General features: G+C 35.7%; 1 protein-coding gene across 1 annotated transcript; it reads left to right on the top strand.

Moving 5' to 3' along the window:
• The first annotated feature begins 3,780 nt into the window (after window positions 1-3,780).
• Window positions 3,781-4,410, top strand: LOC131053388 (uncharacterized). The gene has a single exon (XM_057987990.2). It carries the CDS (start codon window positions 3,781-3,783, stop codon window positions 4,408-4,410), a length of 630 nt encoding a protein of 209 aa, XP_057843973.2.
• Window positions 4,411-26,312: the final 21,902 nt, after the last annotated feature.

Here is a 26,312-nt window from a genome sequence, read left to right as displayed (position 1 = left end):
TGGCAAGGAGGAGAATTTTGTGGGATTAACCAAGCTGATTCAGCAACTATGGTCTATACAAGGTCCAAGAAGAGAGCCATAGATGAAGGGAAACAGTCTAATAAAAATCAAACCCAGATACATTAGGTGTCGAACTTGGATCAAAGTGCTACTATCCCATCAACTGCTGAATATGTCAGACACTCGTCAACAAGTCAGCCTTTGGTAGGCAAGAAGCAGCCCAATCCATTATTCCAAATAGCTGTTGTTCAAGGTGATGTTGTTGTCCCTAAGATGCAAGCTAATTCAAATGCATCTTTCAATATTCTTGATCATATGAAGAAAGCAAGTGTATCCATGACTATGTGGGATTCCTTGTGTATCCCCAGCCAAAGGGACTTACTCCAATCAGCCTTGTCAAATTTAGATATGTTTGATGAACTTAATAGAGATAAAGCCAAGGTTGTGTTGACCAATACCACCACAACTGATAATGAACAACAAGCTTCAAAAGTTAAACCCCCACCCTTTTATGTATCTTTAATCATTGGGGATCAATTAGTCCATAACTACATGATTGACTCAGGTGCTAGCAGTTCAGTCATGCCTAAGCAAATTGTAGATAGGTTGGGGATTGAATATGAGCATTTAGAAAGGGGAGTTGTCCAATTGGATGGGACTGTTGTTAACATAGTAGGAGTTATCAAAAACTTGATTTTAACCCTTCATGTTTGCCCAAATTTCTCTATCCCACAAGACATTTATGTTATAGAGTTGCCTCCTTATTTTGCTATATGCTTGTCAAGAGATTTTACTGCAAAAATAGGAGGTTACTTATCTTCAGATTGGTCCCATATGTTGTTTAGGACCAAGTGTGGCACAAAGGTTCCAGTGAGATCAGAACCTATAGCCAAAGATCATATAGAGCCTTACAATCCACCCCCTCTTAATGCCAATTTGGTTGCAAGTGAGCATGAGGAGCAATCTGTAGTTCAAGAAGGCAATACGCCCATGAAAGGTATACCTGATGTCCTTCTTGATGAGTGGGTAGCTTAGACTCGAGCTGTTGTTCCATGTGAATAGTCAGAAGAGGTTGATTTTGGTGTTTTTATGATACTTGAGGTTGATCCCTTCATGCCTAATGTAGAGAAAAATCTAGAATGGCATGATGATCAACAAGATTGTGAGCTTGAGAGCTATTTTTTGATGGCTCAAAGAATAGAGTTTGTGTCGGTGGTGGATGCATGCTTGTTTCCCCAAAGGGTGAGAGATACTATTCATCTTTCAGATTTTGCTTTAGCTTTACTAATAATGTTGCTGAATACGAGGCTCTTATCCATGGTTTGGAATGGGCAAGACAGAGAGGTATTAACTATCTGAAAGTATCTGGGGACAGCAAGTTAGTTGCTAATCAAGTAAGAAACATTTGTCTTACAAAGAATGACTTGCTTAAGTCTTATAAGCATAGGGTGTGGGACCTCTTAGAAGGATTTGATGCCTTTAATATAATATCCATACCCAGAAATCAGAATAAGTATGCTGACAGATTAGCTGCCATAGGAGCAAAGTTTGATATTCCCAAAGAAATTGGTAGTGATGGTAGCCATCAGCATGTTAAAATTATTATTAGGCCTGCTATACCAGATAATAACATACATTGGAAAGTTTTTTAGAGTGACCAGCAGATTGTAAATTTCCTGAGAGAGGAAGCTGAGTTCTCTCATACTAACCAAGAGAGACTACAACACAGTACAGTGACCAGATCATTCAGCTAAAAAGCAATAAGATACCAAAGGGTTTGGTCACTTTAGAATCAATTTTCAATACTGATGATGAATCTAGAAAACTCAAGGCCAACATGCAAGTTCAGCAGGATCATTATGAAGAGATAGAGGTTTTTAAGGGTAAGCTGCTTAAACTAGGTAAGGTATGTCCAATAGTAGAAAGGAAAGCATTTGTTAATTTTTTCCAAGACTTCATGATGTTTTTGCATGGGAATATACTGACATAAAAGGAGTTGATCCTCACCTTGCCCAACACACTATAGAGCTTGAGCCTAATGCCAAACCTGTCAAGTAGAAGCAAAGGCCATTGAATTCTAAGCTTGAGCCTCTTATGAAGAAAGAATTAAACAAGCTGATTGAAAGTAACATAATATTTCCTATCAAACATACCTCATGGGTTTCTAACCTTGTGCCGGTTAGAAAAAAGAATGGAGAGATTAGGCTGTGTGTAAATTTCTAGGATCTAAATAGAGCTTCATTGAAAGACCATCACCCTTTGCCTTCCATGGAGTAGATCCTCCAAGTTGTTTCAAGATCTGAGAGGTTTTCCTTGCTAGATGGTTATTTTGGTTACAACCAGATATTGGTTAAGGAGGAAGATCAGTTTAAGCCAGCTTTCACCACAAAATGGGGGACTATGGCTTACAAAAAGATGCCATTTGGTTTGTCTAACACTAGGGCAACTTTTTAGAAAGCCGTGGATATGGCCTTTCAAGGCTTAATGTACAAATCTATCTTAGTATACCTTGATGACATCACAGTTTTTTCCAAAGAGGCTAAAGATCATCTTAACCACTTGAGGCAGGTTCTCGAGAGGTGCAGGGAATTTGGGGTGTCACTCACTCCCAAAAAGTGTGTATTTGTTTTCCATGAGGGAAGATTGCTTGGTTACGTGGTTTCCAAACATGGCATCACTATTGACGCTAAGAGGATAAGTGTCATTTTGGCCCTTCCTTTACCAGCTCACAAGAAAGGTCTGCAGAGCTTCATAGGGAGGATTAATTTTGTCAGGAGATTTATCCCTGATATTGCAGATTTGTTGAATCCTCTAACTGCTATGTTGAGAAAGAATATGTCTTATAGCTGGACCAAGGAAGGCAAGAGAATTTTTGAGCTGATTAAAGAAGCATTGGTTGCTGCTCCTACACTTCTAAATCCTAATTTTTTTAAGGATTTCACTTTGTATGCTTATGGTAATGTTGATTCTATCTCAGCTATGTTGGTACAACAAAATGATGAAGGCTTGGAATAACCTTTAGCCTTCTTCAACCAAGCATTGAAAGATTACGAGCTAAGGTACACTTTTGTAGAAAAACATGTGCTTGTTGTTATCAGGAGTTTGAAGAAGTTCAAACACATGTTGTCTAACAATAGCATTAATCTAATGGTTGCTCACCCGAGCGTAAAGGAGTTTCTGGTGAGCAAGGATCTTGATGACAAGAGGGCTGGCTAGGTAACCAAGGTAATGGAATATGACATCAAGATTCAAGTTACCAAGCTGGTTAGAGGCAAAGGTTTGTGTGAATAGCTTGCTGATGGCATTTTTAACACACCAAAGCATAAATAAGAAGTTGTTCTAACACTACAAGATGATGAGGAGGCACAAGTTTCAGCTCCTACAGCTGATTGGGTGTAGGAAATGGCTCATTGTCTACAAATTGGTGAGTGTCCTAAGCTTCTAGATAGAGATAAAAGAAGGTATTTCAGACTATAGTCCATACCTTATGCACTTCTTAATGGTATCTTGTTCCGTAAAGATTTTAATGGTGTATTATTGAGGTGTATTGGGCCTGACCAAGTAAATAAAGTGTTGCAGGATTTTCATGAGGGATCAGCTGGAGGCCATTTTTCACCAAGAGAAATAGCTCTTAAGGTGATGAAGGGTGGCTATTATTGGCCCACATTATTTAGATATGTGCACATATGGGTTTGAAAGTGCAAAAAATGCACCCTGTTTGCTGGCAAAGTGGGATTGGCAACTTTACCTTTGCAGCCAATCTAGGTGGAACAGCCCTTCATGAGGTGGGGTTTAGACTTTATTGGGGTGATAAACCCTTCATCTAGTGCAAGACATAAGTGGATACTTATAGCCACTGACTACTTCACCAAATGGACTGGGGCAGTGGCACTCAAAGAGGCAAATGAGACTGCTATTCTAAATTTTTATGAGGATCTGATTGTCAGATTTGGGGTTCCTGAGTCCATCATTTCAGACAATGGCCTCACTTTTGTTGGTCTTAAAATATTTGATTGGACTATCAAGAAAGGGATCTACCTAAATACATCCTCCAATTACTATCCGCAAGGCAATGGCCAAGCAGATTCAACCAATAAAAAATTGGTCAGGATCATAAAGAAGACCATGGAAGGTAACCAACGGATCTGGCATACTCAGTTAAAGTCAACCTTATGGGTTGATAGGATCACCCCGAAAAGGTCCATGGGACACTCACCTTTTATTCTGGTGTATGGTAGGGAAGCAAGGCTTCCTATCTCATTCAAACTTCCAGCACTTGACTTGGCAAATCAGCTGGATACACTGGAGGGAGACCCTCTAACAATGAGATTAGCTCAGTTATTTAAGCTAGAAAAGACTAGAAATGATTCTATGAAAAAGATAGAGCAGCATCAGGCTCAAATGAAATGATCTTTTGACAAAAGAGCATCTCCAAGAAATTTCGAGGAAGGAGACATAGTGCTGAAATGGGATACCCTCAAAAGCAAGCCTGGAAAGCATTCCAAGTTTGATACATTTTGAAGCGGGCCTTACATCATTTTAGAATGTAAATAGCACAACTTTTTCTAGCTTTCCAAGCTGGATGACAATATGGAGCCAATCCCAGTCAATGGGATTCACCTCAAGCATTGCTTTTGAGGTATGATCAAGAGCTTTTATATAGTAGAGTAGGTTTTTGGTGCTAATAAGTGTTGTTGCACAATAGATTAGTTGTTGTTTTGTTTTCCCTAAGCACTCTATGCGTAGTTAGTTGTTAGTTGTTTCTATTTTGCGGTGGAAAACTGCTGAAGGTGCTACGGTTCCATAAAGTAGGCACCCATTATATGAAAGAGTGAATCAGTGAGTCACTATCACACATAATGCATGTCTGCCTCACAAAACATTAACACTCTCAGTAGTTTCTAAGTGTTTTTCAAGAGATGTTTTGTTGTTGCCCCATCCTAATCTATCAATTAAACTTGTAGAATTCATGACAGTAAGTTGTCAAGCTCACTGCCATAAATCACACACCTATACTCAATAGGTTAGGACAGGTTTGGGAGGAAATTTTCGTAGTGCTATGAGCATGTTTTTGTTTCATTTTTCAAAAGTTACAAGTGACTCTATGCCCAATGGATAGTCCAAGGCAGTTGGTCAAGATGTTTAGCAGGCAAACATTTAGCAGAAATTGCCAAAAATGTTACCACCTTTTCACCTATAGGCTCAGTCAAGTAGAGCCACTAGGTTCTTTTTTAGCAAGTGGTATATTTCATAGCCTCACTATGTTCCATTCAAGTGCAAATGAAATAACATCAAAACATTGCAGAAAGAAAAGATGGCAAACTAAAAACATTTCATTGATATAAATACATGCAGCAGTAGGAAAGTCTTTCAGAAAGAATGTAGTCTTTATTAAAATGATAAAATGCATGTCTCACACAATAAGTCATGAGACTGACCATGTTCATTCAATATGCATGATACACATGAAGGCTAAATTATACATGAAAAGTTAAATGCTAAAAATGCATGTCTAGAGGGTGACCAGTCATTGCCTGAAAGACTGGGACTTGTTGGCTGATCTATAAATCTGCTAGTGTCATCCTACTCCTCCTTGCTTCCCAGGTCCTCAATGCTCCTTCTTCCTGCATGATTCAATAGGCAATAAGTTAGAACTGTGTTCTAAGCATTGAAAGGTCATACACTATACATGAGCATTCACTTATACATGTATAAGTCAGTCTTGATGTGCAAAGAAAGGAGATGCATATTTTAGGTGTCCAAGAGAAATCAAGAAAATTATCATACATAGGCATATTAATTCTAGCATGTTTGCTTCATGTGCAACTAAAAATTTGAAAATGTTCATTTTCAACATGTGGGGTGAAATGGGCTTCCACAAGGGTTGAGCTCAGCGTGCTACAATTTAGTGTTTAAAATGAAATATAGATTCTCTTATTGTTTCAGTATAACACAATCAACTAGGGGTTCATTATTCACAATAGTGAACTAGTCAATTCACTGCTATAAACAACAAATCACTACTTAAAAGAGCTACACTGAAACATCAAAGACCAAGAAGCCAAGTCACATCAAAGATAAGAGAATAAATAAGGCATCTCATGGCATTTTCAGAAAAAGAACAAAGGCTTCATGTGCATGTAGGACAGCAAAGGGTTAATGAGTAGTCATAAAGAAAACATAGATATAATCTTAGAGAGAAGCACTCTTAGATGAGCAGGATAAACTATAGCATTTATGGTTTTGAATCACTGAGCAAAATATCATAGACCAAGATAGCGGTAACCATCACTCAGTGAACAAAAGGCAGTGATTTAGAAGTTCTCCAAGCTGACAGTCAAGAAAATTGATAGTAACCATCAAAAGCTAATACAATGATAAGGTATTTTGGCAGTCTATGCATGAATACCATGACAAATAACAGGAGTACAACCTTCCTACAACAATCCTCAATTATTAATCAGTCACAATAACATGTAGAATGCAATCATAGGTGCAATCCTAAAGCAATAAGGAGGCATCTAAGAGCGACATCTGATCATATACTCTGAGATAAAAGTGAAAGATGCATCTATATGAATAGGATCAGCATTCAAATACATCACATGAGGGATATAACAGTCATATAAGCTTAAGGTCACTTCAGTCACCATTCATGCTTAGTGGAGAATAGGGTATACAGTAGCAAAGAGCCATTTTTTATCACAACTATATGAGAAATGGAGGAGTATTTGTTAACGAATAGTGAGTTACAATAGTCATATAAGATACTTGTAGTAGTCTTTAGCCTTGCGAAGATTGTGAAATGTCACAGCAATATCAATAAGTAGCAACTCTATGAGTTATGAGTTGGCACAAAATTGTTTTATAGTGAATGGGTTCCATATTCACACTAAGCAGGGCAGTCATTGAGTATGCTTTCGAGATGGTTTATTAGCAAAGGATCTCATGCAAATAGAAAAAGTTTTCTAAAAGGGGCTGATGTAAGGGGACATTGCATTTAATATATACATTCATAAACTCAGTGAGAGAATATTATAAAGCCAAATACAGTGATTATAGTCCCAGCCAAATAGCCACTTGCAGTCATGTCATAGTAATAAGCATTCAAAGAAGGATTTACATAATAGAATACAACCATATCAGTGCAAGGTTAAAAAATAGGTTTATTGTTAATTATAGAGATAACTATGGATTATTCATTACCAGGTCCTTTCATGCCAAGGAAAGACAATCTTCAAATGAAATATAGAGAGCTTTGCAAGTGGTAGCAATGTATGGGTTTTCTGTTGTTATAAGCTCATACACAGTCATACATTTAAGCCTGGAGTAATTTGCAATCAAATCATCATCACACATGAAGTTGTTGCGGTTATGATTTAGGAGACATGGGACAATGCTAAACTTATCAAAACAGCGAGCAACATGGCCACAACAATTTCAAACATGGTGTGAACGCCATGAAGGAGGTTAAAGATGTTTAAATCTGTCAATATATCTCAAGCCCAAAGATCAAGTTATAGAGAAGACACTATTTTTTAACAAAAGGTTCATAATCTTCCTTACGTCCATTATGCAGTGAGTAGCGACATCAAACAAAGGAGAATGATAGTGAAAGAGTTGTATTTCAGCAATAAATCATCCATAAGAAACTATGCTCAATAAATCAACTTCAGAAAGAACATTCCCAAAAGATCAACTTCCATGGAAAACTATGTTCAGAAAATCAATTTTTAGATTGAAGAATTAATGTGCACCTGAAGTGGCCATTAATGGTGTAAGGACCTGCAAAACATTTCCAGGAAGGCATGTTCAAACCCTCAAATTGTGAAATAGACTCATGACAGCCTGAGTTTTTGTTCGATTTTTTTTTAAAATCTACAGAAAATCATTTCCAAAAGGAGTAGCATGGTGACCAAAGAGAGCACATAATCAGAGATAAATCATGAGAAAATATGCATAAAACCAATTAAAGTTGTGAGAAAAATGGCCCAAAATCTCCTTCTTTCAACAAAATTGGTCGGATTTCCAGTTTAATAGCTTACCATGGCATGCATTAATGGGGTGAAATCTACGAGCTCTTTTGGAAAACTCGTCTAAAACCCTTAGGAATGAGAAGTTCAACATGGCAGCGAGAGAAAATGGCAAAGGGAATCACAAACAAAATGCACCCTTCCAGTCTATGAATCATCAAAATAGCAACTCAAACCTTCAGCAAACCCTAGCATGGCGATGCTCAAAGGTTTTCGCAGCAGCAGGAGGATAAAATTATCGAAGGCAAGGAGATAAAATGAATCCTTTTAGGGTTTCTTTTCCCTAAAAAGTATTTTGAAATGCCTTAGGTGAATTTTGCCTTGTTTCTTTTATTTTTATTTCCTCTCAAATAGCCTCATGAAGATGCCTTAGGAGGTCATTAAAATGACCTATATGATCCCTTGTAATAAAATTTATTAAGTGACTTATAGATGTCACTTAATAATTTATTTTTCATAAAATTATTATTTTATTAAGTGACATTCATAAGTCACTTAATAATTTTTCTTTTTTATGAGCAGTCTAAGCATAGATTTTAAATATTTGAATAAGATAAGTATTAATTAAAGTAATATAAAATTTATCATGTAATTAAACATTTGTTTTATTTTAATTTTACATTTTAAAATCAAAAATACTATTAAATGGAGTAAAAATAACATTTGTTAAAGTGATAAATTAAGTCACTTTATTAAAATTATTTTTTCTCATTACATTTGTAGTATTTTAATTTTAAAATATAAACATATAGCAAAGCAGATATTTAATTACATGATAAATTTTATATCATTTTATGAGATATTATCTTTTTCATTTATTGAGCAGGTCAAAGGGATATTTTTTGCATTAATGAAGGCTTGCAGGCCTATCAGGAGATATTTTGGGGCCATTTATGGTTGTTTTATGAGCTTTTATGGTTGTAGTATGGGTTGGTTTGACTTTTGGCCCAGGTTTCTCCCTTTCAGACCTATTTCAGGTCTTTTGAAGGTGGGTTTTTGTTTCTGCTTGCCCAAGAGGAGGTGGAATTTATTATTCATTATCTGCTTTTTGGAAAGTATATATTCTACCTTCCTTCTTCAATGTAGGGTTTCTGACTTATTCATCTTTTGGTAGACTGTAATTTCTGAGTTCTTTCTACAAAAGGGAATATTTTTGTAACACTTTTTTAGGAGTAACAGAGCATTGTAATAACTTTGAGCAGCAACAAGAAGTCCATGCCTTCCCATATTCTTTTGCAATGATGTGTATTGGTGTTTATGCAGATTTTTGTGATAGACTTGTCCTTTAAACTGTATATTCATGAGGGTACCTTATGCAGAAGCATAATTATTTGCAGGTTCTAAGTTGTGACTGAAATAGCAGTCTTGGGTTGTGAAAAAAAATGTTTTCTCCTCCTAGGACTATGATTTTAGCCTTCTTATAAATTATTTATGCAAGGGTTATGATCTACTAGGTTGTGTAGGTGAGTATTGTTACTGTCATATTGTTTATTATTTGTCATTCTTTCTCAAGATATTCAGTTTGGTGCATCAACTGTTAGACAATAGGTTCATTTTCATGTTTTCCTTCTCTTTTCTCAACAAAAATCATCAAGGTAGTTAGAATTAGGTGATAACAAGTTAAGAACCAGCTCTCTATGGAGGTTCACTCCAAGTTTTTAAGCAACCCACAGGCCTAAGAGAGTTCCCATGTGTCACAAGCCTGCTGAGTTGATAGCTTAGCAAACAAGGGTGCAGGTTCAAGTAATAACAGTATTATCACAATGAATAACAATAGGCTCAGCATAACTTACCCTTATATCCTTCAGCATTTGCTTTTTCCATAAGATCTAGGTGCAATTTGTTGTAGCAACTACATATTCAGCTTCAACAGTAGATAATGAAGTGCATGATTGTTTCTTGATAAGCCACGAGACCAATTTCTTCCCAAGAAAGAATGCACCACCTATAGTGCTCTTTTGGTCATCAACATCTCTTGCCCAATTTGAGTCTGTATAGGCACATAATCTAAAATCATCATCCTTTACCATAACCCATAATTTGTTGTTCCTTGCAAATATCTAAATATCCTTTTAACAACAATGTCATGACTTTCCCTAGGATCAGACTAAAATCTAGAAGCAATGCAGACAACATTCATTATATTTGATCTGGTTTGAGTTAAGTATAGTAATCCATTAATCATTGATTTATATCTAGATGGGTTCACTCTAGGAGATTCATCATTCTTTGACACTTTGCAATTAGTTATCATAGAAGTACCAATTGGTTTTGAATTTTCAAGTCCAAATTTCTTTAACAATTCCTTCACATACTTAGTTTGACAAATGAAAATACCTTTATCAATCTAAGTAATCTGCAAACTTAAGAAAAATTTCATCTCACCATTGATAGACATTTCAAATTCATTCTTCATGTCATTAGCAAATTTCATGCATAGACTTTCTTCTCCTCCAAAAATGATATCATCAACAAAGATTTCAATGATCAGTATGTCATCATGCTCAATTTTATAATTTAAGTTACTATCAGCATTACCTTTGCTAAATCTGAGCTTCAAAAGATATTTATCTAATCTAGCATACCAGGCTCTAGGGGCTTATTTTAATCCATATAAAGCTTTCTTCAATCTGCAAACCATGTCTTTGTCCTCTTATAAAGAAAATACATCAGGCTACTCAATGTAGGCTTCTTCAAGATCTCCATTCAAAAATGCAAATTTGACATCCATCTGATATACCTTGTAGTTCTTGTGTACAACATAGGCAAGAAATAGTCTTATGGCTTCAATCCTTGCAACTGGAGCATAAGTCTCATCATAATCAATTCCTTCTTGCTGTGAGTATCCTTTACAAACCAATCTAGCCTTGTTTCTTAAAACCTGACATTCCTCATTTAATTTGTTCTTGAAAACCCATTTAGTTCCAATAACATTTTTATCTTTAGGCCTAAGAACGAATTCCCACATATTATTCTTTTCTATCTGATTTAGTTCCTCTTTCATTTCTCTTATCCAATTCTCATCTTTACTTGCTTCAATAAATGATTCTAGTTCAATTTGAGAAATTAAACATACCTCTTCAGTAGCTAACCTTCTTCTTGTCATCACACCTTTCCTCTTATCTCCAATGATCTGATCTTTAGAATGATTTAGCTTTACATACCTAGGAGTCTTTGAATTGTCTTGAGTTTCTGATTATTTCTCCTCATCAATAGTCACCATGGAATTTCTTTATGTTACCAAGGCAACTGGATCAATTCTTTGATCTAACTCATGCACCACCAGTTCTGATCTAACAATTTCAACTTCTGGTTCATAGTCATATGATTTGATCTTATTATTGCATTCTTAATCCACTTTGACATTTATACTTTCCATTATCCTCTGCAATCTTTTGTTGTAACATCTATATGTTTTTCTCTTATTAGAATAACCCAAAAATATTCCTTCTTCACATCTAGGATCAAATTTCCCTAATGCATCATCTCTTATAATATAGCATTTGCTTCCAAAAATTTTGAAATATCTGACAGTAGGAGTATGACCGAACCATAACTCATAAGGAGTCTTACCAGTATCACCTTTTATGTGTACTCTGTTGAAAGTATAAACCACAGTATTGATAGCTTCTCTCCAATAGATATCAGGCAATTTGGCTTCCATCATCATTGTTCTTGCAACATCTAAGATTGTTTTGTTCTTCTTTTCAACTATTCCATTCTATTATGGAGTTCTAGGTGTAGAAAATTGCCTTTTGATTCCATGCTTCTCGCAAAAATTGTTGAACTCGTTGGATGTAAATTCACCACCTTGATCTAATCTTAAGCACTTTATCTTCAATCCTATTTTTGTCTCAACCATAACTTTGATCATTTTGAATTTCTCAAGAGCTTCAAAATTTTCTTTCAAAGATTCAATGATAGACTTACAAAGCACTGAGAGGGGGGTTGAATCAATAGCACAAAAAATAATACTACTTTAAACACTAACCGGTAGATATACTTAACAAGTTTACTCAACACTATGCATGCAATCTAAAATGATATTAAAGCATCCACAATAAGTAAAACATCCACCATAACAAAAGTGTTTATACATGGAAAACCCAAATGGGAAAAACCATGGTGAGATGGGACTCACAAGTTAACTATCTGCAGTAATATGTAATTGATTGGTTAACGTCTACAAAAGTGCTCTTCTAGGAGCGAATCCTATTAAAGCTCCCAAAGTTTTGTTAGGAGCTATACCCTGTTAGGAGTAACCTCGGTAGAGTATTTCTAAATCCAAACTAATGGATCACCTTGTTAAAGGATTTGTACAATAAAGCCTTTTATAGCTTACCCGGTTAGGTGATTTGACTATTGTAGTGATTAGAAAACAACAGGTGGTATGATCTAGAAGTAGCACAACTTGTTTGAGTAGATCCTCTTCTACACACTCAAAATTGCATCACCAACATACTCTGCAATGCCTTCAACAACTTAACACTTCTATCTTTGTATCAAATCATCTCATATCATATCTCTAAAATATTTTATCATAATGTCATTATATAGACATTTAGTTTTCATGTCAGCCTTAGAAATTATATCACAATTTCCTAGGTGCAGTGTATCTGGACAATCAAACATAATTCATCACAAATTACCACCAAAATTTGCCAGTTAGGATAACTTGTCACACAATCAATGAATACCAATTGGAGTTAACCATATCAACATGTAAACTGATTGTCCTTCATTGCTTCTTTGATAATCTCCACTGGATCTTCAAGTTGGTCTCGGGTCATTCCTGTATATACTAGTTGTCTACATGTACCGGTTCGATACTCTTTAAAGCATCATAAACAAAACTTCTAATACCGGTTGCAATACAAGTAACTTTTAGATGTCATATTGGTAAACAATGTGAACATATTTGTGTGTATACATGTTCCATCAATGACAACATATGAATTCATTCATTACAATCATCATCAAGCCAGCAATCTCCCCCTTTGGCATTGATGGAAACACTTAGAAAATTTTATAACTAAACAACTAAGTGAGTTTACAAAAATTATACACATATATATCTACTCCCCCTTAATAGTACATACAAAATTTTCACAACACATACATATTTCTACTCCCCCTTTGACAACAATGCCAAATTGAAAAGCAAAATACATATATATATAGCAAAATTTGTATCAAAATATTTACATATACAAAAACTTGAAAATCTGAATCAAGGAGTATTCATTGCAATTCTCAGAAAAATGTGACTAAAAGTAGGCTTCAATTGAGAAAAATCATTTTCCCATGTCTCTAGAAAGGTTTCAATGATCTCTATTGTAGTCATGGCCTGTGTAGAGAATTCCTTTATTGCATCAAGTGTACACATCTCTGGAGTGGCCAAAATTGCTTCTGCATTCTTGTATGCTCTTTGTAACATGTCCACTTTTGGTCTGAGTAAATTCTTCAACTCCTTCAAGTATCGGAGTCTTTTTGCCTATTCACAATCATAGATATCTAACCGGTTTTGCAAATCATCCATAGATTTGCCAAAAGCTAAGATTGAATCCTATAAAGGTATATAGGCACTACATATCTTTTCTAGTTCTTGCTCAGTCTCTATTCACTTTTAATTAATATCAGTATAAAAGAATGAAACATTGGATGTAAATGCAATAATTTTCCCTCTTGTTTAAATAGATTTTCTTAACAGATCTTTATTCAAAAATAGGGCAATTCTCCTTGTATCAATATCCTTCATGATTTGTTCTCCTCACTTCTTCTTGTAGCTCTTCTCTGCATAGGTCTATGTTGCTTCCTCAACGGACTTAAGTTGCTCAGAGGCATTAGCAACAAACTAGCCAAGCTTACCAATGGGAGTTGACAAGTTCCCTGTAGCAGTTTCCATTAGAAGGCTTGATAGAATATCTACAACATTTTGAATGGTTTCAACTTCTATTCTCTGTTCCTTAAGCCTCTTCTTCTGAGCTTTGGATTGCATCACATTTGCAAACTCCAACAATTTTGATGCACTCATTATTCTATTGTTTGACTAATGCCTTTTCCGGTTCAGTAGATTTTTCCTTCTCAATTTTCTCTTCCTTTTGTTCTTTCTCCTTTTCCTGTTCAGAGGTCTGATCAACAATTTTTTCAGTAGTTTTCTCCTAAGTATCCTATGAAACTGGTGGGAGTTTTGATTTCATTGGTTGATCATTTACCGGTGGGGGTGGGATATCCACACTTGGTTGAGTTGTCAGTATCTCTACTGTATTAACTTGTGAATCAGTAATTTATGGTGGCTGCATATCTAGTGAAATAATGTTTCTAGATAGATCTATAGTATCCTGTATGTCATCAACAAAAATTACTGGTTGGGAAGTAGTATCATCCTTCTTCTTAATAGGATAAAAAACATCAGCTTGCACTATTTCTTCCTCATGCATTTCCAGTCGTACTACAGGCTCAGTTTTCTCATCATCATAAGAATTTGAATGCTTATGCATCCATTGAACATTTCAATCTATCTAATGAGTCTCAACTTCAATAGATTGAATTTCCCATTCATTAACTTCAATATTCTTGCCTTAGAGATAAATTGTCCATTGTAATTATCAAGTAAGGCAACTAATTCATCTCTAGATAATTCAGGAAAAATATTGAATAGATAAATTATCAATAATTTCTTGATCTTTGTCAACAACAATTTGCACTTATTTGCAAGAATAGAATACAAAGAATCGGAAATAATATCTTTAAGATCCTGAGATAATCAATTATATTGACTTAAATAGTTGATTACCCGTTGAACAATTTGTTCCTTTTGATCTTCATCAAATGAATCAAAACATTTCTTGACATTATCAAATCTATTTCTCCCCAATGTTTTTACTGTCTTCTCAAAATCAGTCATAGGCTTGTAATATAAGACATTAATAGGAACAGTTTCCTTTGGCACTTATTTCACTAGTTTAGCTACTTTACCAGTTGCTTTCATTTTCTTGGGTTCCTCCTTAGTATCAGTATCATCAGATTCTACTTGGAGAATCAGTTGTCGACCTCTCTTCTTTGTTGAAGCCTGCTTCATAGCAGTTACTTTGGGTACCTGTTCCTTTTTGACTTGGACACTTCAAGTCACTCTTCTATTAGCAGGTACAGAAGATGTTGAAGGTTCTTTTGTAGTACCCCTCCTCATTCTTACTCTTTTTGTATGTTTTTGATTGAATTCAATTGACTGTTCAGTGGAACATTATTGTATTTTGATTCAGATTATATGCGATGTTATTTCATGCTTTATCTGGATGTATGGTGTATGAGTTTATGCAGTATCTCTGTGCTTATGATTAATGTTATTTTTATGGATCATTATCTTTTTTCTTTTTTTTTTGGCAAGGTGGCAATGCCACTTGATATATTTTATTAATAATATATAATTTTTACAATATATTTAAAAACTGGTTCAAACTGAGCTCCTAGAGAAAAGAACCAGCAAGAGAAACTCTGGTCATTGCTCATCAACTTGACTATAGAAGAGAAGTAGTGAAAAATCCTCTAGCCGGAGCTAGTTACAAAATAGAGATCAGCAAAGGAGCATGCAAGCTCATTTACAAATAGGAGCATGCAAGCTCATTTTACAGAATAGGAGCATGCAAGATTATTTACAAAATAAGTTCCTGGGATATATTGAAGGCTCTGCAACAAAGAACTCCTGTAGCCAAAATTGACATGCCCTTGCACCAAAAAATAACTGCAACCAAAATATATATATACTACAGAACACGGAGAATTTACAAGAAACGCAAGGTTCCAAAACTTGACTGACACCAACGGCATGAGATCTGTGGTCCGTCATTATAGACAAATGCCAAAGGAGAAGAGGTGAATGCGGAAATGCTAGAGAGAAATGAAGCCCAAAATTTTTATGTCGTAAATGAAAAGAAAGAGGAGATATATCATAAAAAATCTAACAAACCAAAAGAAGCAGCGTACAGAGATAATCATGAAAACAACACTACGCCAAACTTTAAATGGCATATGAAGGATAGATTCCCAATGTGAAAATAAATATCTCCATATTTCACACCAGAAGAGAGTACCAAACACACGAACGACATCAATAACAACCAACTCATCATTAATGAATGCCAAGTGATGATCAAGTAAAGCAAAGTACCTCAAATCAAAACCAAATGGAATTATGAAAAGAAATACCTCACCAAGAGAAGAGAATATCAACTCATATAAATGAGCAATCATATAATAAGAAAGATTAAATCCTCAACTCTCTACAGGATATACTTAATAGGTTTGGGAAGCTCATCAAATCACCCCCCAATCGAGAGTAATCAATAATAGTTTTGTCACAACCCATATTAGCGAGGCAATCAGCCAATGCATTACCTTCATGATAAACATGTGAGATGATGAGGTGCTCAAATGTATCAAGAAGAGTCCATATTTGTTCAAGAATATACCAGAAATGCCAATTATCAGCTTTTCTTGCCTTGCAAGCATTAATGACAATAGTTGAATCACCTTCAATATGAAGGTATTTGAAATTCAAATCCTTAGCCATAACAAGACCTTCTAAAAGAGCACAAACCTCGGCCATATTATTTGTACCAGGAGAAATTGGCATAGCTTTTAATGCTAATAAAGAACCCAAATGATCACGAAAAACTATCCCTATTCCTGAATCACCAGGATTTCCACGGGAGGATCCATCAAAATTCAATTTACAAAAAGGGGCATTAGGAGGATGCCATTTTATGGAATTTCTGTCTACAGGTGTTTTTCAAATCCTTGGAAAGGCAGGTGATACAGGAATAATGATACTTTTCCAAGAAGAGATCATAAAATTGTCCCAAGAAGAGAACTCTGAATTCATATTAAAATATTTCTGGACATGAGCATTAACTTGCTCAATAATACTTCTTTCCAAAATCTCAAGAACAACCGATAAATCTGATGAGTCACATCCAAAAATGCGCTTATTTCTTTCCCACCAAATGGCCCATATGACTGAAGAGGGAATTATAAACCACAAACAAGCAAATAGAGAAGATGAATACAAAACTGGCCAAGATTGAAACATGTCCCATAAAGATAAAGGTAAAGGGAATGAAAGAGATAACTTTTGGAGGACAAAATGCCAACAACTACTCGCAAACTCACAATGAAGAAAAAGATGATTGACATCTTCAAGAGTTTTACCACATAAGACACAAGAAAAGGAGGCTGCAATATTAAATTTGACTAAACGATCACTAGTCAAAATTCTATTTTGCAATGCGAGCCAGGAAAAAACACTAGCTTTAGGTAATACTGAATTATTCCAAAAGAACAAAAAGGCACGATGAGGAGCATTTTGATTGGCCATTTATTGAACAACAAAATATCCTTTTTTAACAGAGTAGTTTCCCGATTTAGAAGGGCACCAAATAAGTTGATATTTGATGGTAGAAAGGAAATCCACTCGATCTTGCAAAACAGATTTAAAATTTTGAATTTCCTACAAGGACAATGGCAGAGTAGAGGGATCCTTCCATGATACCTTGTGAGAAAATAGATCAACACTATCTACATAATCAACCAATCTAACTCCCCATGATTGAGAAAGAACAACTGAAATGGAAGCAAGAGAATCATGTTGTGAAAGAGCGGGAAAGCCATTCCAGGAGTCTTTCCAAAAAATAATATCCTCCCCCGAATGGACCTGCCAAGAGAGAAAATTAGAGACCACTTCCCTACATGAGATCATAAAGTTCCAAATCGCAGACCCCTGTGGAGGATTAGAAATTGTGAAGATCCTAGTAGGATTCTGGGAATCCAAATACTTAGCCTACATAATTTGGCACCACAAGGATTGGGGCTTAGTATACATAGACCAAACTAGTTTGCCCCCAAAAGCCCTATTTCTTTTAGATAAGTCCTGAATCCTAGCACCACCAACTTGCTTGGAAAGAGACATCTTGGTCAAATAAATCAGTGGAATCTTTTTATCTTCTTTCATGTTATTTTTCCAAAGAAAAGATCAAATAATCTTTTCAATTTGGGAGATGACTAATCTGGGATCTTGAAGAACTAAGATATAGTAATTGGGAATGGTAGATATGACTATTTTAATGAGAAGTATCCTACCTGAAAGAGACAACCACCTAGCCTTTGAAGTAGAAATATGAGATTTAAGTCTCTCAAAAACCCAATTCCAAAAAGAAGACTTAGCAGATCTCATAAAGAAAGGAATCCCCAAATAGGTAGAAAGAAGAGAGTGTACTGGGAAACCTAATATATTCAAGTCTATCAACCACCAACTGAGGAGTATTAAAAATGAAGATCTTGGATTTATGGGGGCTAATCTATTGGCCAGATCTAGCAGTATAAGTATCCAGAATAAATTTAATATGAGTAGCCTCTTGAATAGAAGAAGACCCAAATAAAAGTGTATCATCGGCAAAAAGGTTATGAGTGACTGAAATATCAGAGTTAGGAATTAATACCCCTTGCTAAAAGCCTAGATCCCTTTTCTTAATAGTCAGTCGATTAAAAGCTTATGCCATAATGATAAATAAGAAAGGAGATAAAGGATCTCCTTGTCTAACACCCTGGGTTGAAGAAAAGTATCCAGAGGGAGCTCCATTAATGATGACAAAAAATGAAGTAGTAGAAATACAACTCTTGATCCATTTACACCAGTTTTCAGAGAAACCAAATTTTCTCAAAACTTTGAGCAAAAGATCCCAACAAACTTTATCATAAGCCTTCATCATATCAAGTTTGACCACAAAAGCTGGGATATTGGATGAATTTATGGAATGTAAAGTTTCATGAGCAACAATTGCTCCCTCATGAGTTTCCCGACCTAGAACAAAACCTCCTTGTTGAGGAGAGATGATATGAGGAAGGAGAATTTTAAGTCTTAAATAAATAGCCTTGGTGAAGATTTTGTAAATAGAGTTATACAAAGAAATGGGTCTAAATTCAGCAAAAGTTTAGGGATTCTTAGATTTCAAGATAAGGGCAATATAAGTGATGTTAAAAATTTTAAGGATATACCCACCCCTCCTAGACTCTTCCAAAGCCATTAATAAGTCAAAACCAATAAAATCCCAACATTTCTGAAAGAACAATATAGTAAACCCATCAGGACCTGGAGCTTTGTTAGGGGCCATGGAAAAAACAACAGAATGAAGCTCATCTAAAGAAAAAGGCCTCATATGAAATTCATTATCCTCATGAGAAACAAGGGAGGGGATAGAATCTAAAATAAAATCCACATGATGATCCATAGAGGAAGAAGAAAAAGGAGGAGATAACAATTCCTTAAACAAAGACACCCCCTCCTCTCTAATCTGCTGATCTAAATTAAGGACATAACCAGACTTAGAATCCTTAATACTAAAAGTTGTAGAAGCAACTCTTTTAAGCTTGGATGTAGCTTGAAAGAAGGCAGTATTCATGTCACCTTCTTTAAGCCAAACCTCACGAGACTTTTGCTGCCAACAGATTTCAACCCGGGAGCAAAGGATCTCCCAATAAGCTTGAAATTTCTTTTGAGCATCATTAGTGGAGGAATTAGTGCCATGTCTAATAATCTCCTCATTAACAACCTTCAAATCATTGGCAACTACCTCTTTTTCATGAAAAATATTCTTAAAGACCAATTTATTCCAAGCCATAATTTGAGATTTCACAAATTTCAGTTTCAAATAAAATTGAAACATCTTAGTACCTTTGCAAAACGGAGCACTTATCCACCATTGCTTTAATAAAGAAAGAAAATGAGGATGAGTGAACCATGTTTTCTCAAACTTAAAAGAAGGTCAAACAGAGGGAACATGATCCAATTTATCAAAATTGAGCAAAATTGGGAAACGATCAGAATTTGAGGTAAATAAGAAAAGGAAAAGTTGCTCAAATGTAGGTTTAGGGAAATAAGAAATCTGTCAAGGCGAGAGGCAATCTAGCATTTAGATCTCCTATTAGTCCAAGTGAAAGAACCATTAGAAGGGAAAATATCGAATAACGCACTATTTTGTACAAAGGAAGAAAAGTCATCAATAACCTTCTAAGTTGTAGGATTACCCCCTCTTTTTTCATTCGAGGAAAGGAGAGCACTAAAATCACCCCCAAGCACAATAAAAAAATCATCATATCATAAAAACAATTCAGATAAGGAATCCCATAAGTCAATTTTATCTGAAGGAGAAGTTGGACCATAAATATTAAACAGAACAAAAGAGACTTCAAACTAGTCAACCTTTAACAACTGCCAATGAGAAGCAAAAGATAACATCTCAACTTTGACTGATTTAGGATTCCATAAAGTTATAAGACCACCAGAAGCACCCAAAGAATGAACATGAACAACTTTCCAAAGGGACCATTTGGAAATTCTGTTATTAAAAGAATCCTGAGAAATTTTAGACTCTTGCAATAAGATGATATCCACTTTTGAAGAAACAAAAAATTTCTTGATCCTTCCCCTTTTGTCACGGGAATTTAAGCCCCTGACATTCCAAGATAAAATCCTCATTTATCACAAGGAGATCAACATGCCCTCCTTGTTTTGACTTGGGAATAAAATTTCTCCACACTAGTGGATTGAATACCAGCCACAATCTCCTCCTTGATTTTAGCCAATTTTGGTTTCCGACCCCTCTTCTTAGGAGTTTTAACAATAGGGGGGAACAGAAGGAGATTGCTCCAAGGCTAGCTTCTGAGAGAAATCAAATCCATACATATTAGAAACAGTTGAAGAAGGACTATCAATAAGATTCGCATCCACACCTTCAACTAAATTTGGTTGAGAAGAGGAAACATGACAACCATCATGGATAGGCCCCAAAGAGGCAGATGCAGAAGAAAAAGAAAATTCAAGAAATTCCTTTGCAACAATCTCATCAAATAGATCAGAAGAAACTGAAAATAAAATATCTGAAGCAATAAGTTGAATCTTCTCTTCAAAAATGGAAAGAGAAGAAGGAGACCTTGGAATGGGCATAAAAGAATCACTATCAAAAATCAAACTATGAACAATTTTGGTATCATCCACCAGACCCACAAAAGAAGAACGAGGAGAAGAATTAATAGAGCAATGATTTGTGCAACCATTCGAAGGTAACAACAATTTTGGAAATGGAACTGAACGACAAGAAATTTGAAAAAAACTCACAGAGGAGAATAGAAAAGGTTCAAAACGAAATTCAGAAGACCAATAATCCTTGAAAGGACTAGGAAGAAACTTAACTGAGTTTGAAGAAACGAGAATAAAACTGATGAATGGCAAATAGAACAAAGAAGAACACGACCAGAGAGCAGAGAAAAGTAAAATCCATCAGAGGCACATCACATACTGTATATCCAGAAAAAGGAATGAGAGATGTAATAGAAAGAGGTAAGGGAGCAGAATCCTTAACATTATGATCCTTTAAAGACTGACAATCCTTACTTTTAAAAAGGGAACATTGGTGAAAATCAGATGAAAAATCTGAACAAACTTGTAAAGGTGCATCAGAATCACCACAACATTGAGAGGTGTAATGGCCAAGTAACAAAGCACAAGGATGAATAGTGATCGAATCTTGAATCACCATAGGCTAAATCCATGCACCATATTTGGAGAAAATAGTAATCTCAGAGGGAATGATCTGAGAAAGTTACCCAGAAGGGCATAAACTATGGCTTCACTGATTGAATATCAAAATGAGGAGACCAAGCATAGGTAAAAATTCCTATCCCAAAACAAAACCACCCTTTAAATCTATGCACACAATCCCTATACTTTTCAGAATCGAAAATCACAGTGAAATATAGAGAATCTTTATCAAACAGAAATAAATCCTTCATACCATCCCAATTAGACTTTACCCATGTTAACAATTTACCAAAAGAAATCGGAGAAAGAAGCTTACCAATGAGGGTAGTAGAATGCAATAACTTCACAGAGTTCTGAATCATGTAATCAGGGAATATAACCTTATACTGCATAGAAGAATGTAGATTACCCCTTATCAAATTGGAAAATGCAGAGGGAGAGTTATGGGGAAGTGGATTTGGATGGAAGGGAGCTTGTTTAGTAACATGAATGTCATTCAGGGAAGAAAGGAAGTGAGGGTTCAAAACCAAAGTGTTATTTGGCTAGGTGACATAAGATGGGAGGGAAGTATTACAATCCTGGGAGGGAGATCCAGAAGAAGCTAATGGGGAAAAACCATCAGAACGCGGGGAGCCATCACAAATGTTGAATGGCGGTTGAGGCGAAACATATCTATGCTTCCTAGGTTTTTTTAGAACCAAAAAGGATGAAAATGCTTAAAAGGAGTATTTGGGTGATCAACAGGATGAGGACCCAGAATGCCCTGAAATATTAATGCCTTGGGAATAGAAGATTTATAATAAGAACGCGAAGGTTTTGGAACATAATTACCTGTAAATTTGCAAAAATATGACGAAGCCGGCAGGAATTTTTCATAAGCCAAGTCACACCAGCGACCATCCTTGACAACCCATTGAGGAGAATGATCAGAAGTTTGTAATTGAGCCAAATCATGGTTGTCAAATGGCACATCTACCTGTTCGCCATTCTTAGGGGTTTCTTTGAATATCCCTGGATGCCATCACCATCCGCCATCCTTTGTGTGTCCTTGTGATCTGTATTGGCTGCCTAGTTTCTGTTGCTTAAACAATCCATGGCCATTCTAAAGCCTTTTCAATAAATCCATTTTGTTAAAATCCTCAAATGAAGAGAACAATTCTATTTCAGGCATTTTGTCAAACAGTTTGTGTGTCTTGTCTATTCTTCCACATTTTTCATAACCCGATTCTAATGCTTCCACTTTGGCACAAGTTGGGAGATGCTGGCAAAGGCTGTGGATTATAGCTTTACACCTGCCTGGCACAGTTGGCTGAACATTTCTAAATCCTTCTCAACAAACTCATTACAGGAATATCCTACAATCACAACATTCCATGAGATCAAATCCTCCTTCGATGCATTTGTTCAAATAGTTCACATGCCTTGTCTATGCCTCCACATTTTGCATACTTGTCGATCCTGCCATTATTCTGAGTACAGGGGAGGGTTTGTCCCAACCACTCTAAGGAGAAAATATCAATGCCGCACAAAACCAGATCCCAACACTTGCACAATGATTAAATCCACCACCTAACCCGTCATCTCAAGCCCTAAAACTCCAATCTTTTCTCTGCTTTGCCAAGCCCCAAAAGTCCAATCTTGAGGGCACTCCTTGGAAAAGATTTGCGGATCATCTAGAAAATGCCAACTTTTTTTTCCAAAAGATGTGATCCACTACAGAATTTCTCCAGCAAAAATGAAAAACCAAAAAATTTCCCATTGTTTACATCTCCCACGTTTTATGGATCATTATCATGGACTGACACTTTTACCTTATATGTGTGATGCATTATTTATATGTTACATGTTTGCATGTGTATGGGATGCGAGGGAATGATTTTCCTTCACTCACTCTAGTAAGACAAGGAACGTCACGATTCTCCATCATCAGTGTGTATGTCGTGTTTGTACATATATATTTGTCTATATGCACATGTGGTTCTTTGGTGCAGGACATTGCATATACAAGTACTAGGTAGGTATGGGGTATCGACTCCACCTAGTTTCATGGGTCTGATCATACCTTATATGTCCAATGGGAGTGGAGGAGATAGTTGTTGGACCCTATCTTGACCCGCAGTTACACTTGTGTGAGTTTTTGTTAGTCAGTTTTCTTTCCCGTCTGGCTGGTATGCGAGTCATAGTGCTTTGGTTTGGTCATTTGTGAGTCATTATTTGATCATCCTTCATTTTGCATGTTTTCATTTATTTAAATGGTTATTTAATTAATGGATGATTTTATCTTATGTTGGAATAATTAGTTAATTATTATGCTCTTAAATCTATTGATTTAATTAAAATTAATAAAGTACTAGATTTAATGGTTAAATGGCATATTTTATTGTGTGAAGTTGCATTATTATATCATAGTGGAAAGAAATAAATATTTGCCTAGTCATTCAAATGTTAAATGCTTATGTTGAGAAAGTATTATGGAAAATAGAAAATATTAATAAAAAGCTCTTCTTTTTACCTTTCCATTTGACTTTTGCTTTTTACTTGTTGGAAAAGAATTATTTTTGGAAAAGGAGTAAATCTGATTGCTTTTTAGTTTTAAAATATTTTAATCTGATTGGATGGAAAAATTTCAACCTAGAAAGTTTAGGTTAAAAACTTTTTTTTTTCCATCTATTCCTGGGATTCACGAGAAGGAAAAGAGAGGAAATTTTTGATAGAGAATTCTGGAAAACTTTCTAGAGGAGCTAGAAATTCGACCTGGTTTGCAAGGACTGGGATTTCTTCATCTTTTTGCTTGCTAATTGTTCAAGGTTGGGTGATCCCTTCTTGTTTGAAATTTGATTTTGAATATTTTAGTTTCTTCCTATGTGTTGGAAAAATGCAAATCTTTGGTAGATTCTTGTGGAATGAATAGAATGGAAGAAAGAATGCCTGATATTGTTGATTTTGTGAAGCTCATATCATATGTTTGCATATAGGAGAGAAATGGTTCATTTCTCTATTTGTTGTTTGTTATTTATTCATAGAAATCAACTTCTTGAATTACCTCTTCTATTTGGAATAGAATGAATTAGATTTAGTTTGTTGTGTGCTTCCTAGTATCTAATTGCCCAAAATTTGGGTTTTATGTTGGCAAAGATCAGTTTTGCCCTTTGAGTTTTATGCAAGGAATTCTTCCTATGTGTGGAAGTGTGGAAATTTGGTCTTAATCCTTCCCTTACTTGTTAAACCTTCTATTGTTGCCTAAACTAGTTTTTATTGGGTTCTTGTGTGATTTCATATCACCATATACCTTCCTGGTAAATATCCTTGGTGTTTTTTTATTTTGGCACTATGTGTGAGTGTGCCCATTAAATGTTTTGGGAATGAATCGGTTTCTATTCATACCGGTTTCATATGTCTTGGAGCATGGTTTTATTTCTTCTCGTAGACCTTACCTTACCCCATGGTGGGCTAGTTCCCACCACGCGGGTTAGTAGTGTCTTCTACCTGTAGGTAGCAGTGCTACCGATCGGTAGTGACTACTACTGATGGTAGTAGTTCTACCAATCGGCAGTACCACTACCGATTGGTAGCAGTGCTACCAGTCGATAGTGGCTGCTACCGATTGGTAGTGGCACTACCTATCGGTAGGCCTATTACTAGCGGTAGTGGTACTACTGGCAGGTAGTGTCTATTGCCTCGGCAGCAACACTACTGTGGGTTGGCCTTGGCCACCACTTGAATTTGTACCCTTACCAGTACAAACCAGTTTATGCTACAAACTTAAATTTTATAAAATAAATATATTTGTGAAGTGGTTTTTAGTGTTAAATAAAATGGTGATTTTCAAAGTGTTTTTTATTATGTGGTTTAATAAATTGATCCATGAAAATCAAGGCATGAATTAGGAATTCAAATTGGTAAATTTGGATATATTCTGGAAATGAACTAAATGCCTTTTAGGAATTCATGTTTTATTTGCTGGAATATTTAATGTGAATTTTAGCCTTGATGGAATATTGATTTGTAAATTGAATGGATGTGATTTCCTAGAGGCTTGTGTTATTTAGTTTTCAATCAATGAATTTGTAAGTGCTTATGTTGCTGATTTTCTTAAAGATTGTCTGAGTGCGGACTTGGTGAATTATCTTTCCTTGCAAGAGTTATTTTGTGTTATTTCTAGTCTGTGGTTCAGTTGTCTTGTGGTGGCATATTTGGTACCTTTGACCAAAGTGATATATGATGACTTTGTTGTCTTAACCATCTAATGTCTTTTCCTTATGGTTAACCAAGAGTCCATATGTCCTTGTTTGGACCACTTGTTTTTGGATAGTGGTGTTATGGCTTTCTTCTTTGCCATAGGGCCCTTGTGGCGTGATCATGTTTGTTTAGTGTCCTTTGAGAGAGTGGCTTTCGAATGGGGGGAAAGCCCAAAGTGGTAGGCAAGATGACAATTCGAAAGTTAGATAATAAGTGGTAATATAATTAATTGATTAGGTGAGTAGTTCTCAAACATTAATAAAGATATTGTACCTCATGCATAGTTGAGTGCTTGTACTAAGGCTCATAATGTAGTGAGAAGGCCTGGAATGGAAAACCGACCACCTTGTCTTCATGAAAGGCTGGTAGGGTCCGCATGAGACTTAGTTGGAACCAAAGGTTTGGGATAGGTTACTAGGAGAGTGAGCCGGGACCTATGGAGGTTGTAC

The sequence above is a fragment of the Cryptomeria japonica genome, chromosome 11, assembly GCF_030272615.1.
Source record: "Cryptomeria japonica chromosome 11, Sugi_1.0, whole genome shotgun sequence".
Classification (NCBI taxonomy): domain Eukaryota; kingdom Viridiplantae; phylum Streptophyta; class Pinopsida; order Cupressales; family Cupressaceae; genus Cryptomeria; species Cryptomeria japonica.
Note: the sequence above shows the minus strand (reverse complement) of the source record. Positions and strands in the feature narration are given on the sequence as shown.